The sequence below is a fragment of the Trachurus trachurus genome (genome assembly GCF_905171665.1).
Source record: "Trachurus trachurus genome assembly, chromosome: 24".
Classification (NCBI taxonomy): domain Eukaryota; kingdom Metazoa; phylum Chordata; class Actinopteri; order Carangiformes; family Carangidae; genus Trachurus; species Trachurus trachurus.
Genome location: NC_139910.1, coordinates 17,100,827 through 17,120,793, shown reverse-complemented (window position 1 = coordinate 17,120,793; position 19,967 = coordinate 17,100,827). Strand labels below are relative to the sequence as shown.

Genomic DNA, 19,967 nt, shown 5'->3' with positions numbered 1-19,967 from the left:
TTTGCTTTCTTTTTTACAATGCACATGAACACCACATGCAAAGTTTTGTACATTTATTTTAGGATAAATCCATACAACTACTAATATTTTAAAGTATTTTTACATGAGATGAAAACAGACAGTTTGGAAAAACAGATGTGGAGAAAATATTTACACTTAAGAACAGTGAATAGAAAACAGCATTGTTTAAGTCCAGAGGAATCAATGTTTTGAAGTGAGTCTCCGTCTTCCTAAATCTGAAGTGCTTTTGAGCGTGTTGATATTTGAGGTTCTGCCCTTGCACACTATGCCAGGACACAGTCGTGTGCTCACCTCCAGTAATGTCCACTCCAGTAACATACTCAGCAGTAGGGAGCAGTACGTAGCACATGTCTGTGACACTGGGTCTCAGAAATTCAAAGTGCTCCAGTTTCACCAGTAGAAGGTTTTTGTGAGGAAACTGGCAGCAGAGCTGAGCCAGCTGCCGTTGGTGTCGTCTTTAGCTGTGGTGCGGGAAATTGCACGGTCAACCTCTCTCTCTGGGCTCTCCTCTTCCTCCGGCAGGTAGTCTGGTAGGGCCGAGTTTTGCTGCACCTTCACTCCAGATGTGTTGAGAGGGATCAACATCTGTAGAAGGCGATAAAAGAAGAGAAAATAATTGGTTTAATTACTAAAATGTGAACTTGCACCCACACAGATTGTGCTATTTTTCCAATGGATTCTAAACATGTGCGCTCAGTGTTCACTGCCCACCTCTTCTCCTGCTTCATTCTTCACCACCTGTTGAACTGACATCACCTTAGTGGCAGCGATGGCAGTGGCCAGACTCTGCAAATAAAGAGAGAACAGTGACCATTCTGTGCTTCATTAATGAAAATGGATATTAATCAAATTATTAGACAAGATGCAGCGATTGTTTTGTCTGATTTAATGATAGTAAATGTTAATCCTTGTTACCTCAGTGGGCAGGTCAGAGCGGATACGGACAGTGCACCTCTTTGAGGCCATCTGGAAAGTGAAGCTTATCACTCCTTTGACTTTCAGAAGAGCCTCTTCACACAGGCCTCTCTGGTCCTAGTTGACAGATAAAGACTTTGTTAGTTAACTTAGAACAATAACAATACTGTAACACAGGAGTGTGTGTGGCTGTCATCCAGTCTACTCACAGTGCTGTCCAGCCCCTGGATGTGCAGAGTCACAGACTTGGCGTTCTTCTTGGTTGAGTTGATGAAGAACTGGGATTTCTTTCTCCTCTCCCTCTCAGGCACGGTGGGTACAGGATTAACAGGTGCACACAAAATATCATACACCTCCTGAGCCAAAGCCGTGATATCAACAGACACGCCCTCCCTGTATGAAGCAACATATGTCAGAGTTGACCAAATGTCACAACAAAGGTGTAACAGGAATCAAGTGTTTTGAAAAACCTATGCTCACAAACATGCAAAAGTCACAAAGTGAATCATCATCTTCTCACCTTGCCATGAGATTCTCCAAGCTCACCATCATACCCAGTTCATTCTTCATGGTGGGGATGTTGGGAGGCAGTTCAGCCAAGTAACGCAGGGTCTGAGAATACATGGAGACAGCATGGATTAATGTTAGTATTAATGTTGTTAATATGTAAGGTTGCAAAGAATCACAGTGCTGTTTCTGGATGTTTTTAATCACTTGCTAGAAACAAAGTCACTGCACATAACATGATCAAAGTTAATTTTTCAGAACATGCAATCAATTATTCTTTAAATACATGAGAAAACTGCCACAATTTTAAAGGACAATTCCAGGCAAATTCAACCTCATGCTTTAGTTTCCTAATATTTTAGGTATAAAAGAATGAATCTGGAGATTTTCTTTTTAATTGCTCCTGTCAGGCAGTAGTTCTGTCTGTCCCCACATGCAACCGCATTCAAAAGAGATACAACACATTAAAATGTTGAGGGAGGATTTTACATGGGAAAAAAACAACACGTAATGACCATTTTATATAAACTACCACCAGACCAGGCTCCTCCACTCACCTGTAGCGTTGCAAACAAAACCTCTGGGTCCCGGTGGTCGAGGAAGAGAACCAGCCCAGGCAGACAGCCCTGGTCCTGGACGATCACCTCTCGGTTCTGCGGTTCGGAGGCCAAGTCCCGCAGTTGACTCACCACCGACAGTGCGTCCATCATCTTATTAACGTGGAAGAGACCTGAAACAGAAAGCGATATTTTAAGCCCACATGCCCAGTTTAACGTTAAAATCGTGATCGACAAAAACACACACACGTAGGACTAAATTTGAGGTAGAAACGCAGGTAGTTTACATAAGTTCAGTTCAACTTAGCGTGTTCGCTGGGGCTAACGTCGTGGCTAAGCTAAATAAGCTAACTACTTTTGGCACGTTAAGAAGCGGAACAACCGCGTAAAGACTCGTCTGTTTATTGTGTTGCACCGTTTGGACTTAAAAGTATAGATATTGTATTACAAATGTCATACAAGTGCTATAATTGTAGTAGTACAGCAGTTAAATTCAGTTTACTTACTCTCGAAAAGACGAAGTAGCTCGTTACGTGCACAAAAATACAAATTTGGTGGTCTGTTTTCGCGGCACGTAATTGGTCGGCCACATTGCTCCGTCCTGCGTTCCTATTGGCTTGTTGTACTCGCTCAGCATCAACAGCCAATCAGAGAAGGTTTTGCTGCTGCGGCTTTATTTGACTTCACAGAACCGCTGTCTGGACGCGTGAGCTGAAAGGGAAGCTGCGAGTTATTAGTATTTAGCAGGAGTAATAGTTTATGTTGTTGATTTGGAGGAAAGTTTTGGATAAATGTAGCTGCTAAAGAGCATTTTGACACGACAACGAGTTCACGGTGAGTTCATATTTCTGCTTATCCCGCATGTTTCACGCTGCATGCTTCACTGCGGTGCCTGTGCGGGACTAATGTTACCTGCATCGTCTTGAACAGAAGGTCTTTTTCGCTGTAACGTTATCTAAAAACTAAAACCCAGTGTGTACCATCCGTTGTGCCGATCCATTACAATATCGCAGCCGAGTCAGCATCCAGCGGTACAGACGGAGACGGCTGTCTCCCTGAGCATCAGTCTGTCACCAGGTGACACTTTGACAGTTGGATCACTAATGGCCTCCATGGGCTGCATCCAGTTTTCTTTTAAAATAGCACATCCATACACAATTTATTTGAGTTATTTGACAGATTTCTAGTCAACGGTCTAGGCAGATGTTCAGAGATTTAGCTGACCCATCACGAATTTACTGTACATTCTTTGCAGATTGGATATCTCCTAACATTACATAGAACCACTGGCATTTTAAGACTGTATGGATAACCTGCACAGACTCAGACTCTTGGTGACTGATTAATTGTTAGCCTAATCAATTCTCAAGTCAATTTTCAAGCAAAAATACTAACATATTGTTCCTTTCTTCATCCTACATAATCAGTTTACATTATAGTAAGGTATTAGAAATGATATCTAGTGCTCTATGAAACAGTTTCATGAAATAACGTGGGTGCAGTCATGAAATAGATTGAATTAAGTGTTTGTTGTTGTTCAGAAAAGAGTTTCCTAGAGCTCAAGATACCGTTTTTTAGTATCTTACTTTTAATGACACACAGTCCAAAACCACAAGATATTTGATTTTACTACAACATAAGATGAGGAACCATATGATATGGAACCATGATTTTGACATTTTGCTCACAAACTGACTCAAATGACTGAGATCAATTACCCATAGAGACTGTGATGAGGAAATGTGTCTTTAGTTGCAGCCCTGCAAGGAAATCACATTTGTATAACATCTTCTAACAACAAGGGAGCTCAATGCTGCTTCTCCACTTTCAGTTTTGAGTCTGAGGACAGTGAGCAGACCTGCTAGGTTTAAAGGTGACATCAGGTTGATTTTTGTGATTGTCCTATGTATGTTAGAATTCATGTCTGTAACTACATTAATGCATCTGCCTTGATTTGTGGCCTTGAATGTACAAGAATCCAGGTGATCTTTAATTGTGTGATCTCTACAGTTAAAGTGTTTTATGTTTTGTTTTGTTGCAGGTGCCAAGTATGTGACTTAGTGACATCCCTTGTGTGTTGGCGTCTTTCCAAGTCAGTCAGCAGAAAGAGGAGCTTTGCAGTCGTCAGCTGATGCCAGGAAAAGTCCTTCGAATGTCTTTAGCAGAGGATATTCTGGATGTGCTGCGCCTCGTCCTGGAGTACTTTGGAGTGCCTCCAGACATGGTTAGTGCACAGACACACTCCTGTTAAAACTGCTACTAAAAGAGTCCAGGGGTTTTCATGAGTGCAAAAAAACATCACTAGTGTTACTTCACACCTTTAAAGTTAACTGACTGAGTTCATTTGTAAAGCTGGATTTTTTTCAAGCAAGATATTTTTTTAAATAAATTTTTTGCTAATTTTTTTTTTCTTGTCTCATGTGTAGCTGGTTCCAGTGTGGGACAGCCCGCTGTGTGGTCAGTATCGCAGCATTGTGCGGATGATTGGGACAAATCTCCCACTAACACCAACACCACGTGTCCATTTTCAGGTGCTGTACAACTTCCTAACAGTTTATTTTACAATGTCATTATTTTTTCACTCTCAGCAAATCGAATACACCTTTGTGTTTTATGTTATTAACCCTTGCTGTTGACAAAAAGAATTTCACCTGATTTCTTACAGTAATTATCACAACTAGCTGAAGTGATTTTCTGTAACTGTTATCATGTGGTCAGCGTCAGAGGGTATAATTCATTCTTATTCTTGTTTTGCTTTAGATCCCACTGCTCGCCTGCAGACCTCACGGATATGGCGACGTTGCTGAGGACACACCGGCCATCCCGACATTCGCCGACGTCTTGTGGGTGTTTGAGGATGAAGGGGAGACCTTTGCCAAGACCAGGTGAGCAAATAAACCAGTCATCTTTCTCTTCACACGCCACCACCACCTCTTCTAATCTGGTATGTTACTTGTCCATTTACAGGAACCATTTACCTCCTAAGAAACTAAACACTGTAAATCGAGATGTGGTGAGATACCCAGGTCGGGCCCCGAATCGAGCCCAGAGAGGAGTCAGACCTGTAAAACACGCAACTGATCCAGATGCCCTGAAGAAGATCTCGGCTCTGGAGAGTGAGCTGCTCAACCTCCGAGCCCAGATCGCCATGATTGTTACTGCTGCTCCAGCCTCAGGTACACACTCTTCAACTACAATTTATCACAAATGTTCTCAATGTAGGTCAAGCAAGTGTCATATTGTTTTTTTGTTTTTTTTGTCTTTCGTATGTTTCAGGTCTGACTGAGTGTCAGAACGCCCCAGGCACACCTTTGATGTCTTCTCACCCTCCACCAGTTCACACTTCCACACCACGCAGTGCTGCTCCACCGCCACCACCGCCTCCGCCCCCGCCCCCACCTCCTCCCTGCTCTGGCTCCTCCACTGAGACTTTGTCTGTATCAGAGCTGATCCGCCAGCGCAGGAATAATGTGAAAGACAAGGGTCAGCTCAAGCCCCAGGGCTCCAACCTCAGCAAGGGGTCAGATGCTAAAGCGATGCCATCCATGCTGGATGTGCTCAAGGACTTAAATCAAGTTAAATTGCGCACTGTGGAGAGGTAGGCCTTAAGGTTGTCAGAATATTTGTGTATTAGTGAATCTGATTGACTTGACTCAATATTAAAGCAGAAGTAAGCGATCCGGTCGTTTTGGCTAATGCTGCGTTCCAGGCAGGCTTTTGAAACCGTAAATTACAGCTTCATGTCACAACTTACGACTTTGTAGCGTTCCAGGCAACCCACTCGTGTTTTTCCGACCTGTTTTACCTGTGAAAGTCACTATAACGGCCACTCGTAACTTCCGACCTGTGAACTCGTACCAGATCGAACTGGTACGAGTTCACAGGTCGGAAAAACACGAGTTACGGGCTGCCTTGAACGCACCATAACTTCTTGTCAGCCGATGGAGTTAACAGCCACCGCCCTCGTCATGGATCTATTGGTCCTCGTCCATACGTCACCACATTCACGCGCATCCCTTGGCTGCACACACAGCCCTTCATGCCGTTCTCTCCTCATTGGATAAAACTTGTAGGATACGAGAAAAGTTTTCTCCTCGGCTCAGAGCAGAGCAGAGTGACTGAGAGACCCGTGTTTTGGTCCAAACACTCTATGTAAGTGATTGCTGTCGGAAGATATAACTATTTAAGACTTATATTAACACAAAAATATCGTTTACTTCTGCTTTAACACCCGAAATATGACACTTTATGTCTTAATGTTGAAGAAATAGACCATTAGTAACCGTACATTCATTAAATATTCCCTCCAGATCCCCAGGGGGCACACCAGTCGGGAGGAGACGCAGTAAGGGAGGGACAGCGTTGCTAAACGATCCAGCGGCTCTTATTGCAGAAGCATTAAAGAGAAAGTTTGCCCAGCATCGCCACAACAATTCCTCTGACAAAGAGAATTCACTAGAACTCTCACCTTTCGGCAGTCCAGAAACACCAAAGGTTTGTTTTCCACAGACACATCTTAAAACCATACTCCTTTGTTTACATTACTTTACAAATACTGGTCAGAGTGTCATTAGTCTGATAAAGTCAATGTGCACAAAGTGTCTGACCTCATTCTTCTGTTGCAGGTTCCTCACCACACTAGACGCAGCTTTGGACGCCGCCATCTGTTATCCCATTAAATGATTACTTTTCACCCCCAAAGGTTGATCACAGCCCCCACAGATGTGCCTCACTGACAGATTACTGCTGCAGCTATTGGCATGTCATTTTTGTTTGTCCAATCTTTTGTTTTTGTGAGTTTCTGCTTCACAATGAACAAAGTGCTTGATACTGTTAAGTTTTTCTTTGGGAGGCGTGAATGTATATTTTTGTGAAAGGTAAAGCTGTAAACAAGGTTTTAGGTACAGTCTGTTTCATTTTTGTGTATTAGTGTCTTCTGTTTTCTGTGTTTTCCATTTTTATGTTTGTGTGCAAAGCTCCTTTTTGAAGGATGCGATGCACTTACTTTAGGTCTGCACTGCTATCTGTCTTTGCATTTCTAAAATCACTTTTTGAGGCCTTGATTATTACCTCAGTCAAGTGAAATGAATAATAATGTGTTTTGAGATTCACATAGCTTTGTTCTATGCAATTGCTGTTTCAGGTTGTTTTATTTTATTAAAGTGTTCATGTGCACTGACCTTTTTTTCAGCTGTTCTCTTTTTGTGTTCCCCAATTTTTCAGTTTCCGAATACAGTTTAAGTTTTAATTTTTGCATTTGAATTAAGGCGTTAGGCATTGAATGACGTGCAGGGAAATTGTGTTGAGATTATTTTGTGAGCTCATTTTTGGTGGTAATTTATTACATTTTAATAAACTTTTCCTTGACATCTGGAGAATAACATTTGTAGGATCTGTAGCACTATAGTTGATGCTATGTTGTGACATTTATTTAATCAAAAAAACAAAAAGTACTTTATGTAATTTCAGATTTTTGCATTTGAAGAAGTTAATATCATGAATGAAAACTCAGATTACCCATGTTCCACATGAAAATATTAATGATATTAAGAACCACACAGGACATCCATAATTAAATGTGCACCTCAGGGCAGAAGTGACAGACTGAGGTGAGGACACTCCTTGACATCAGAAACTTCATAATCATAGAATCACAACGGCACATTTATAACGTAATGATCCATATCAAGAAATCACAGACAGCAATTCACAACAAATGTGCATAGCTATTCTGAGTGAGCGCATTTTTTTTGACGTCGAGGTGCGGTGGGACTATTACCGCCGGGACTCGTTTCCCGCTGCACTCGACAAGTATTGGTCATCGCCATCGGTGACAGCTTTTTAAAGCACTCTAGCTAGAACCAGAAACTGCAAATGAACAGTTTAGACACTGATTGTTTTTATATCTGTCGACACCTTGTTACTCAAAGTGGCTGCTCTCTCGAGGGAGGAGGTAAACGCACAGCCGGGCAACTTGATATTTTAGTTAGCATTAGCTACCTGATGTGCAAAGCTAGCTTGCGTTGTTTACCAGTATGAAGCTCTCTATCAGAGGCGAACCCCAAATTTTACTGTTTAGTACTGTCCAGAGCGATATTAACTTATATCAATAGCTCTGGTACTGTCTACTGCCACTTTTGTCAGTCATTAAGCTGTGCAATATTATAACAATGTGTCTTTTATTGCTGTGGTTCATGTTCAGGTCACCAGGTTTCTCCTGAAGGCACCTTTTCAAGGAGACCACCAACATGTAACTGCCCGGATGTTTCATGACCGCTGTTCTTGACATTGTTGTTCCCTTGGTTCATTGAAAAAAACCTGGTGAGTAATGCTTATTCTGTTCCTAATAGATATAAAACTGTTGCACCATCTACAAAGAGTTTATAAACCGTCTTTGCCATCTAGGTTCAGACCAAAGGTGTTTGGTTTTACTTCTGTAGTATTCAATTCAATTCAAATATCTTTATTGTCCATCACAAGTGACAGAAAATCGCCTTCAGTTTGGGCTCAAAACAATAAAACATACACCAAATGTATAAGCTTATAAGTTCAAATGTGGATTTTCCATGTATGCATAACTCACATAAAACAGTTGTAATAAAAGCAAGTGCAGCTTAAACCCAGTGTCTATTTCCTCTCGTTCAGAATGTGCACTGCAGTGGGGGTAAAAGAGTATGTCTTTTTTATTTTGGCCAGAGGTACTCTGAGTCTGAACCGGCTTCCTGAAGAGCCTGTCATATTGGTCATCACTTGCTTTCTGTTTACGTGTGAAAATATCTTTCTGCTCATGTCTACAGCTGTTGCTAAGATGCTGGAAGCACATTAGAAGCTACAAAGTGCAGTGAAGAGTAACAGTGACAGTTTCACGTTGTGTAAGATATTGTGACATCTAGTGGCAAAGCCGCTGATTGCAGCCTACAGAATCAATACCCCTCCCTATTTCCCTCGGTGGGCTTCACGCAATCTCTCCAATGGCAATGCTTGATGTGTCCATTTTGGGCTATTGTAGAAATATGTTTGTGCAATGTGACGGCCTATATGAAAGAGAAACAGCTGTGGTGCATTTGAATAATTGTTTTTGTCTTCATCCCGTAGCTCTGATGAAATCTTCTGATCCACATTCTTATCGGAAGAAGTCCTCAGTAACTTCACCACCTCAGATCGCTCTGCACAGATTTCAGTGACAGCAGAAGAAGATGTATTCATCTACTACATCAACTATCACCAGGTAGGCGACACACTTCTCATTACTTTACTTTATTATAAAACCATCATGAAGCATAGGGCACAAGCACATGTACCGGTATGTACAATGAAGGGCTTTTCACTGAGCCAGTGTTATTGTTTGTTTTACACTTTGTAGTGCATATACTGTATGTCAGACTGAGAGTAACTGGTTTTAGGCAAGGCAGCTTTATTTATATAACGCATTTCATACCAAGGGGCAACTGTGCTTTACATAAAACAACAAAACATTCAACAGTAAGAATTGGAAACATTGAAAAAAAAAACATAAAAAGATAAAAAAAAATAAATAAATAAATAAATAAAACCCAAAATAGTAAAAATTGGAAACATTAACATATATATAATAAAGGAAAGTACAGGAAAAAAGTGTGATTTTGTGAGTGAGTTTGTAGTATGAAATATTGATTTGTACTAAAACAATTAAAAGGACTTAACATTGCAAATCCAAAATTAAGATTTAAAGTTCGTTAAAAGAGCTCATCCATAAGCACATGAAAAGAGGAATGTTTTTAACCTGGATTTAAAAATGCTCACAGTCGGGGCTGATTTCAGTTTTGTTCCAGCATAACAGCTAAATGTTAAATCACCATGTCTGGTTTGAACTCTGTGCTCCACTATCTGACCTGAGTCAGTAGATCTCAGAGCTCTACTGGGTTTAAATGAAAGGGTTGAATCCTGAAATCTCCAAATTCTACTAATATGTCATTCATATATTCTGGACCTAAACCATTCAGTGATTTGTAGACCAGTAGCAGAACTTTAAAATCTATTCTGTAGCTGACTGGGAACCAATGTAAAGACTTACTGCTCTGATCTCTTTGTTCTGGTTAAAACTCGAGCTGCAGCTGTTTGATGTTTTTTGGGGGGAGTCCAGTCAGAAGACCGTTCCAGTAGTCTACTGGAGATGAAAGCATGAATCAGCTTCTCCTGGTCTGTTTGGGACATAAAACCTTTAATGCTGGATATGTTCTTAAGCTGATTGAAGGCTGTTTTGGTGGCTGATTTTAATGGACCACTGCCGATAGTACCCCTGATTAACAATGAGGATCTGAGCCTGATTTGTTATTTTCAAAAGTGATAAATGATAGAAAATTGAAAAAAAAAAAAGAATAAATAATGAATCAATACATTAAGAAAGGAATGGTCTGTCAAAAAACCTCTGCAGCTGGGGTAACAAAAAGATTTTAGCATATTTTCTCATTTATATAGAAACATCTATAGTCATTTTGGGTCCAAGTGTAAACAATTAAGTAATTTTACTTACAAATATGAAAACATGGACATGATAAATTAACATAATGACCTTTTTTGTTCATGTTTGTGAAGTGTAAGAAGTTGTATACTGTAACAAACTGACAAAAATTGACAGAACAAACTGAATACATACAAAAACAATGTAGACCTCTGATTCAAGCTGAAGATGTATTTATTTAAGAGGGTACAGATTTAAAAACTCATTTTGTGTTTTGAAAAAACTTTGGTGGAAGTCGTTGTTGTGGGTTTCTCTGGTTGATCATCATCCAGCTGTGGGAAATGAAACAGAAGTTTAGATTGACTTGATAACCCTGAACATGAATTAAAACAGTATACTGTAAAGTAGATATGCAGTTTTGTGTTGGTGGTCATGCTGGTATATTGAACAAAGTGTGAGGCGCAACTACCCTACACAGCACTTAGTGCTTCTCTGAGCTGCAGACACCAGAGTATTAATTTCAGGTGATTTTAAAGTGATTGGTGACTAGAAGCATTATCTACCAGTCACATACTTACTGTATAATGAAAGTCGACCAATCAATTGAGAAAAACTCTTAATACAGTTTTCAAAGGAAGGCACACATACTTTACTCAAATGTTGTATTCACAGTAGTTATTAACAGGAAAGAGGCTTCAGCAGCCCGTGAGAGCACTGCAGTACCTTGCCAAAATGTTTTCTTTACACTTGCTAATCCACCTCCATGGGGACTTCCTCGTCATCGAGGGAACCAGGTTGTGGTGAATTGCTGCAGAAAGAATATTCGACTAATTACTATATCATTTAATAATCATAGATGACCAACACACTGCAACTCAAGATGGCAAATACTCAAAACATCTGATTACTACTGCTGCTAACAAGTAGCTAGTAAAATACTAATGCAAATTGTAGACAAGTAATACTGGACTAAATCAGTTCTGTATCCTTGTTCTTGTTCTTTCCTTGTATCCTACAACCTTTATCCAATGAGGAGAGAGAACGGCATAAAGGGGCGATCCTCTCTGTCAGTACGTTTACATGACACTTGAAAAAAACGAATTATTGCCTTAATCCGACTATAACTGGACAACTGAAGTGCATGTAAACACCTTAGTCCGACTGAAATCGGAGTTGAGAACTCCGATTAAGACACCCAGATAATGCGATTGGAATTCGATTTTCTCCGTCATGTATACACCTTAGTCGGAGTATAACTGGACAATGCATGTGCGCATGCTCCACAACCGTAGAGACGGCACCAAGTGGAGCAGAGAAGCCGCCCGAACCCGGCGAAGTAAAGAAAAAAACCCAACAACAGCGCTGATTCAATGCATTTCACGCGCGCAACCAGCAAGAGTGTTTTATTTAAAAAAAAATAAAAAATAAAAAAAGAGAGAGAGAGGAAGAGAGGAAGCCAGTATCCTATTCTCAGTGCGCATCCAGCCCAGACTGGCGCGTCAGGTCGGGAACTGCAGTTGAGAATTTATTATTAAGCTACTAAGTTGTTTATATTCAGTTTTTTTTAACGAGGTGACAGAGAAGTCAACAGGACAGGGGGGCGTATTAACCCACTGAAACGACGGGTGACGCCGCATGAGGGGGCGGACCCCGTCAGTTATTCGGTTTTCTCAGTTGCATGTATATTGAGACAAGGACAGAAGTCCGACTTGAGCCAAAATCGAATTTTGAGCATAGCTCGATTAAGCTCTGCATGTAAACGTACTGTGTGTGTGCAGCCAAGGGATGCGCGTGAATGTGGTGACGTAGGGACGAGGGCGGGGACTGCTAACTCCATCTGGTGACAAGAAGTTAGCCAAAATGGCCGGATCGCTTACTTCTGCTTTAACATTACTACGGTCGGGGAGGCAGGACAACAACACGTTAGCTCGTGGTGTGGTTACGTCGTACATTAACAGTAGGGATGGAAACGACACGGGATTTGGAAAATCGATTGTCAAGGCCCATGTGTCGACTTTTTGTCGAATTGTCGACCCCTTTTTATGTGGGCGGGCGGGGAGGGGGGGGCTACACGTGCTTTAGTTGTGGTTTATTAATGCTGCTGTCGGCACGAGCGGACGAGGCAGCACACATTCGGTTTCTTTTTTTTCTTTTTTTTCGTGCATGATTGTCCGCGGTCCTCTACGAAGAATGCAACCATTACATCCACCAGTTTTGCCCATGGTTTTCCCTTTTTGCGGACCCGGACTCGTCATCAACAGCGCACCATCACCTAGACTGCAGGGTAGAGGTCTTCACGGGTCCAATTTGACGGACCCGAACCCAAATGGACCCGTGAAAATTGGACCCGGAGCCGACTGGCCCCGAGCTATTATTGTAAATATGAGTTCCGAGCCGAAATGGACACGTGAAAATTGGACCCGGACCCGACTGGCCCCGAGCTATTATTGTAAATATGAGTTCCGAACCCGAGCCGAACCCTTAAAAACCCGTGGACCCGAAGTGCCCGAGTTGCTTTATGATTTAATACAAGTTGTCTAGCGTTAAATAAGACTTGTTTTTATTAGCTACTACTTTCTGTTTCTTACCTAAACGTAGTCTTCTTCTACCTGGTTCCGGCTGCGGCTGCTGCCAGCCCCCACCCCTGGCCATAACGTGATGTAAACAGAAATAAATCCACGTCGTCATTTTCTTGTTTAGATGGTCATGTACTGTAATCCTTCTTCTTAGCCGTTGCTAACGCCAATCCACCAGTCCCTCTTGTTTAATTAACGTTATCATTTTGGAGTTTCCATGTGCTTTGCGGAGCATACCGCGGTAACAACACACTACAGCAACTCGATTGTTTAACTATTTTGAACCATTAACCATAACGTTACGTTAATAAACAAACTTCTTAACTGCCCCGAGTCCTGACCTAGGCTCTAACTTTTGCTTGAACTGTCACCTTTGACGTCATCATAAGAGTCGTGTAGTTGTTTTGATCATGTGACATGAGTCACACAGGCAGCTCGCAGCCTCGCATTGGACGGAAGGGGGAGGGCAGGGGTGATTGACAGCTGTGACAGCCAATCGCCGGGTCCTCTCGGGTACTGTAGGACCCGGCCTTTCACAATAAGAGCCCCAAGACCCGAGGCAAACTCCACCGGTTCCGACCCGGCCCCGGAGTAACTTCTTGTGAGTGGACCCAAACCCGAGCCGGGTCGGGTCGGAACCTCGGGTTTTCGGGTTGTCGGTTTTTTCCGAAGACCTCTACTGCAGGGTGATCGGACAGCTGATCTCTTGACTCCGTCGCCTGTCAGCATGCGCGCACGCTCCCGTCACATGTGAAGTAGAATGAGGGTCAAGTAGCTATCCCATTTAGAAAAAGTGGATTTGTTTTATTTAAAATATTTTATTTCATTAGGGGAAAAGTGGCACTTTCTGCTGTTTATTTGAATAGGAAATATTGAAAGACAAAATGCAATTGCCAATGCCGCCTAAACTAACGTCTTAAAAAAAAAAAAAAAAAGTAGCGATATTCACATGCATAACAGCAGCGATCGATCGATCCGCTCGCACCCGACACCACCTTAACTAACAAATTTTCTGGGGGAAACACTGTTATCTATGCAGGAACAACCCTGTACATATATGATTTGAAGAGGAAACTACAGTGTTTCCCATTAATTAACAAGACAGTTTCGTTCCAGTCAGCCCCTACCCCCACCTGGGTCACTTCTCTCCTCTCTCTGCTGCCGCTGCACACGCCCCGTCTCTCTCTCTCCCATGCTCTGTGTGTGTGTGTGAAGAGCAGCCCCGCCCCTCAGTGATCAGAGAGACAGAGAGCGGCAGGGAAGAAGCAGTTTATGGCGCTGTGGAAAAAAACTGCAGCCATCGGCCACTATCGGAGCCAAGTTCCGCCGATTCTGATAGTTTGTAAAACATCCTATCGGTGCCGATTAATCGTTTCGGCCGATTAATTAGTCGACCTCTAGTGTGAAGGATTCTGAACACAATCTGATTCCACTAAAGTCAAATAAAATACGAAGGTTTTACGAAGAGCATTCAGAAGTCCCAGACAGCTTGTTGTAACAGTGTTTCTCCCAATGTTCATAATAAGTTTGTTAACAAAATCAAAGATATTACTCTTACCCATTATTGCTGCCAGGCTGCATTATAATGCCCACATAATGTCCATCACGGTCCCACAGGGAAACTCTCACAGAACTACAAGTAAAACAGTAACAGTAAATCTTAAAATAAGCACAAAAAGTCAGTTCACATGTTGCATAATTTTTGTGCATCTGATGTAAAATTCATTAACCTGTGCGGGGGTTGACCATCAAAGCGGATAATCACATTTATGGCACCCTGGCCAAGAAGTGAGCAAAACACAATAAAAAATGTATAAAACAATATTAGGTGTTTGGTTAAGTTATGAATGCGTATTTTAGGAATTTCTGGTAGTGACTCACCTGATGAAGCTGGAGGGAAAATGTGGCGACTCCACCAGGAAATCCAGAATGATTACCCACACCAATCTGTATCTGTAAGATATGCACGCACATAGATTTGTCAATTTATTTCTCCATTGCGATACCAAGCTGTGGCACTTAACGCCATGCCACACACGTGGTTTACAGTCACACATGCTTGTTTCGAGTGTGAGTCTCGTTCACGGAGTCAACAGATATCCCAATACAAACAACTTCCCTGTAGTAATTTTACATGTTTTACCAAATATGTACAGTTACAGGTACAGGTATGTTCATTTCAAGATAAAAAAACTAACTTGTCCCATGTTGTCCGTGGGTGCCGCCATTATTACAGTAAAAGTCCTGTGTTGTACCTGGATGGAAGTACGTCATGACGTGCTTTTGGTCAGCTACGTAGTACGTACATGTACGGTACATGTTTAAGCACTACTAAAAGTCTAAACAGGGGGCCTGCAGTGAGGACTATAGCCTCAACAAATGGGGTGGGTCCTCTACCAACTGAGCTAAACACCTGTTCTGTCATCTAAAGGAGGAGTGAAACCACAAAAGTTACTTAAAAGTAGACCTCAGGGTCTCAAACATATGTAATGCCTTTACAAGTCTTATTGACTATTGGCAAAAAACAACATACCTCTTCTTGAGAACTTGTATTAGTCTTTCCTCACTGTCTCTTCTGTGATGTCAGGCAACATTTTAGTCCAAATTGGATATCAAAACAATATTGTATTAATACATATCCGGTAATGTTGAGCACATAAACGTTTAAAATCCTAAAAAACATTCCTCCTTCCTTTTCTTGAGATCCTTGTTCTCGATGTGGATGAGTAAGATGCTTCATCTGCTCCTGTTGGTCCATGTTCTCCACCAATCAAAGAAAAACACGCACTCTCCAAAAAACATTTTATTGCAAACTGCGTTGGCGCTTACAACACAGACCGATTTCGACAACGTCTTCCACACTGAGGAAGTGTGTTCTCCACCAAACAGGTGAAGATGCAAATCTAAATTTGCATTGGTTATCTTCCTTTTATATAGAGTGCAAGTATGCTGTTGGTAGGTGAAAGTGTAACTGTCCTGTAGTGCAGGGGTTCTCAACTGGTCTCACTCTGGGACCCACATTTTCCCATGGTCATTAAGTCGCGACCCACTTTTATAGTCCTTCAAACTACGCAAATGTATTTTTTAAAAAGCATTTGAAAACTGAAGTCTTTAACATAAATATACTCATTTTTATTGAGCAAAGTGCGTTTAAAAACACCAGAGAACCATGACAACTGCGTACAGAATTGAATGAAATAAGTATCAAAATGGAGACCAGCAAAATGAGATATTTGACATCTATCTCTGCATTCAAGGCACATTCAGAAGGAGGAGGACCATGCAACTGCATGCAGACAAAAGTGAATATCAAATTGCACAAGACCCACAAAACAAACAAGGTCCCTGCATTCAGGCCACATGAGGAATACCATGACAAGTGAATAAAATAATCAAAAGTGCACAAAGTAATTATGGCCACAAAATTATATATTTCACTTATATATAGGCCTATTCAGAAATAATAAGGAACTTAGGAGGACCATTACAACTGCATGGACAAAAATAAAAAATAAAATAATAATAAAATAAATATCAAACCATAATTAAAGCCGCAAGCGGCGATGACGGGCCCTCGCCCCATGCAGCCGCGGGGCCTGAGGCATCCCGGGGCTGTGGCGTTCATGCGTTCAGGGTGGGACAGCCATCACACATGTGAATTTTCATGGAAATCGGACAATGTTGATGTAAAACATGGCACTTCCTGTTTCCACTAGGGGGTGACATGAGTGAGATTGCCTATTAGCATATGGAGACGTTGAGGTCGTCACCCTTGACCTCTGTATCAATTTTCATGATGATACGAGTTCATGAAAGACATCAAAAAGCCAAACGTATTTTCATGGCGAGGGATTGATGGTCGGCGCGTCGCCACACTGACGCCATTACTCGTAGCTTCACAGCATTCATAGTGTAGCTTCACCGACTAGTTCTGCATGTTTGAGAAGTGGAATGAAGTTGATTGTGTCAACTATGTATTTTTAATCAATTTTAGTTCACTTCCTGTTACCATCGGGGGTCACAAAATGGCGGCGTCATAGCGGCCACGTCCCTTGACGTAGAGAAAAGCTTTTAATAACTTTTGATCAGTGTAGTCTCTTGATGATCTGTAATCAATTTGAAGTCGATCGGACAAAATCCCTAGGACAAGTTCGTTAAAACACAACATGTGGAAATTAGGGCAAAATGGCGAGTAAAAATCAAAATGGCCGACTTCCTGTTTGGAGTAGACTGATGGTGCAAGAGACTTTTTGGTGCGCCTTGACAACTTACACATGTGTACCGACTTTCATGTTCCAACTTAAAAAAAAACCCTATGGGGAGGGGTTTCTGAAAATTTCAAGGGGGCGCTATAGAGGCATTTGGCCCCGCCCATGGGCGTCGCCCCTATCAGATCAAAGACCTTGCCACCCTGGATCTGTGTGTCAATTTTCATGATGATACGAGTTTATTAAAGCCATGAAAAGGGCAAACGTATTTTCATTGCGAGGGACGATAGTCGCCGCGTCGCCACACGGACGCCATTGCTCGTAGCTTTACAGCGTTCATGATGTAGCTTCACCAACTTGTTCTGCATGTTTTAGAAGTGGAATGAAGTTGATGGGGCCAAGTATGTGCCATCAGTACCTGTAAAAGTAAAAACTGGTCACTTCCTGTTACCACTGGGGGGCGCTATGAGTAAGGTAGGAAATTAATACATCGGACCATTCAGGACGGAGCCATCATCATGTCCAGCAAGTTTGAAGTGGCTACGATCAAGCATGTTGCCGTGAGAGCCGTTGGAAGTGAAATGGCGCCGAACACGAAAAGGCGCCAAAATTGGTCACATCATAGCAGCCACACCCTTTGACCTAGAGAAATTATTTTAATAACTTTTGATCAGGATGGTATCTAGATGGTGTGTAGCCAATTTGAAGTCAATCGGGCGAAATCTCTAGGAGGAGTTCGTTCAAACAGGAAAAAATTTCAAATCAAAATGGCGGACTTCCGGTTGGGTTTAGGGCATGGCTCCAAGAGGATTTTTTGTGTGTCTCCCCATGTTCTACAACCCCACCAAATTTCATGCATGTAGGTGAATCTCAGAAGTGGGGCTCGCCGTTTCCAACTTTCTAGGGGGCGCTATTTAGCCATTTTGCCACGCCCATTTTGAACAACTTTATCAGACAAAACTTTTTGCGTGTTCGCATGTGCATGCCAAATATGGTGACGAGGGATGGATACTCACTCATCACATCGTTGCACCAGAAGTGGGGAAGGGTTACCTTGCCAAATCTCTTTTTCATCGTCTGGTCACATGACAGCTCCACCAGCTGATGCTCTTCGTTGCTCGGCAACGTGATGCTTTCCATGTCGATGCAGAAGGGGTCGCGTATCCAAGCATCATTATCTCTGTATTTTCAGGGAAGTAGTTGTCAAACCGAGCTTGAAATTTAGTAAGATGCGCACTGAGGGTTTTTTTCAAGTCATTTTTGGCCGAAGTGTCCAGCTGCTGTACTTCATGGCAAGCACTGGGAAACATGTCCAGTCTGTCTTTGGATAAATAATTTACCCACAGTTTGATCTTTTTCTGGAACGCAGCGATTTTGTTGGACTGTTCAAAAATATTGTGTCCTCTTCCTTGCATAGACACATTTAATGCGTTGAGGTGCTCAAACACATCAGCAAGATATGCAACTCGTGCCAGCCAGATTTCGTTGTCAAACAGTTCAGCATATGGGGAGTTATTCTCTGAGAGGAAGGTGGCGATTTCTGTTTTAAGTTCATAAAAACGTGACAACACCTTACCCCGCGATAGCCAGCGGACTTCTGAGTGATACAACACTTGCATGTGCTCGGAGCCCAATGGTGTGTCTCAAATCGCGCACTTCTGCACTTACACTTAATATTTTGAGTACAGAAGTGCGTTCACACTGAGCAGTGTGCGCACTCAAACGGCCAGAAAATTGAGTGTGGATCAATGGACACTTTACACACTTAACGGCCGCCATCTTAGTGACATAGGGGAAGCACGTCACTACTTTTCAAACGGCAGCAGTTGCTTTGAGCAGCGACGGAGCTGACACCGGCATAAATGTCTTTAAAAAACACCCATAACAGCACAACAACAACACTAACACAATAAAACACAACTTAATAGCTCGTCTTGATCGGCAAAAAGCGCTGTCAAGTGTCGGTGATAGGGCTACAACGGGAAATGGGAAATTGGTCCAGCGTGTTGACTGCAGTCCTGAAGGCGTGCAGGCTTTCTCTACCGACTAAATAATAACTGTAATTTATTTTTATTTATTTATTTTGATATTAAGGCCTGAAAAAAATTGTACATAGGTACTTCCCTTTTCTGATGTTGAGCCCCTGCCCCTCTATAGTCATGTGCACGTCCCTGGTGGTAGGGAGATCTCTGCTGCAGAGAAACTGTTCCTGCAAATCACCATCCAAGATGTGTCTCACATAAACCAACAAAATAGCATGGTTAGATACATCGGTGGATTCGTCCATCTGCAGGGCATAGTAGGGGCTTGCTTGGACGCGGGCTGTGGTCTGTTCTTTAATATTACCAGACATGTCATGAATACGTCGAGCTATAGTATCATTGGACAGCGGTATGGTTTTCAGCTTGTCTGCCGCTGATTGACCCATCACCTCTCTCACCATATCCATGGCTGCAGGTAAAATAAGCTCTTCGGCTGTGGGGTTTCTTTGCCTTCGCAATACCGTGAGCTACGTGGTAAGAGGCACGGAGAGCTTCCTCTTGTTTGGAGCAAGACGCTGTCAGACACTTCTGTGAAGTCCTCAGCTTCTGGAGTTGTCTTTGAAAAAACTCCACTGGCTTGTCTTTCCATGCAGGATGTTTAGTATCCAAATGGCGCTTCAGTTTCGATGGTTTCATACTCTCATTTGCAAGCACTTCACTACATATAACACACTGGGGTTTCTGTCCCTTATTATCCTCAA

General features: G+C 42.2%; 2 protein-coding genes across 2 annotated transcripts; one reads left to right on the top strand and one right to left on the bottom strand.

Annotated features, from left to right (window-relative positions):
* Positions 1 to 312: 312 nt before the first annotated feature.
* Positions 313 to 2,523, bottom strand: armc1l (armadillo repeat containing 1, like). The gene is made up of 7 exons (XM_084000427.1): positions 2,507 to 2,523; positions 2,001 to 2,173; positions 1,457 to 1,548; positions 1,146 to 1,329; positions 937 to 1,053; positions 733 to 807; positions 313 to 606 (listed from the first exon to the last, which is right to left on the bottom strand). The coding sequence occupies exons 2-7, from the start codon at positions 2,151 to 2,153 to the stop codon at positions 412 to 414; spliced, it is 816 nt and encodes a 271-aa protein (XP_083856553.1). The 5' UTR covers positions 2,154 to 2,173; positions 2,507 to 2,523; the 3' UTR covers positions 313 to 411.
* A 172-nt stretch (positions 2,524 to 2,695) lies between these two features.
* mtfr2 (mitochondrial fission regulator 2) lies at positions 2,696 to 6,760 on the top strand. The gene is made up of 8 exons (XM_084000728.1): positions 2,696 to 2,834; positions 4,042 to 4,224; positions 4,427 to 4,531; positions 4,761 to 4,885; positions 4,968 to 5,176; positions 5,277 to 5,598; positions 6,311 to 6,494; positions 6,626 to 6,760. The coding sequence occupies exons 2-8, from the start codon at positions 4,132 to 4,134 to the stop codon at positions 6,677 to 6,679; spliced, it is 1,092 nt and encodes a 363-aa protein (XP_083856854.1). The 5' UTR covers positions 2,696 to 2,834; positions 4,042 to 4,131; the 3' UTR covers positions 6,680 to 6,760.
* Positions 6,761 to 19,967: the final 13,207 nt, after the last annotated feature.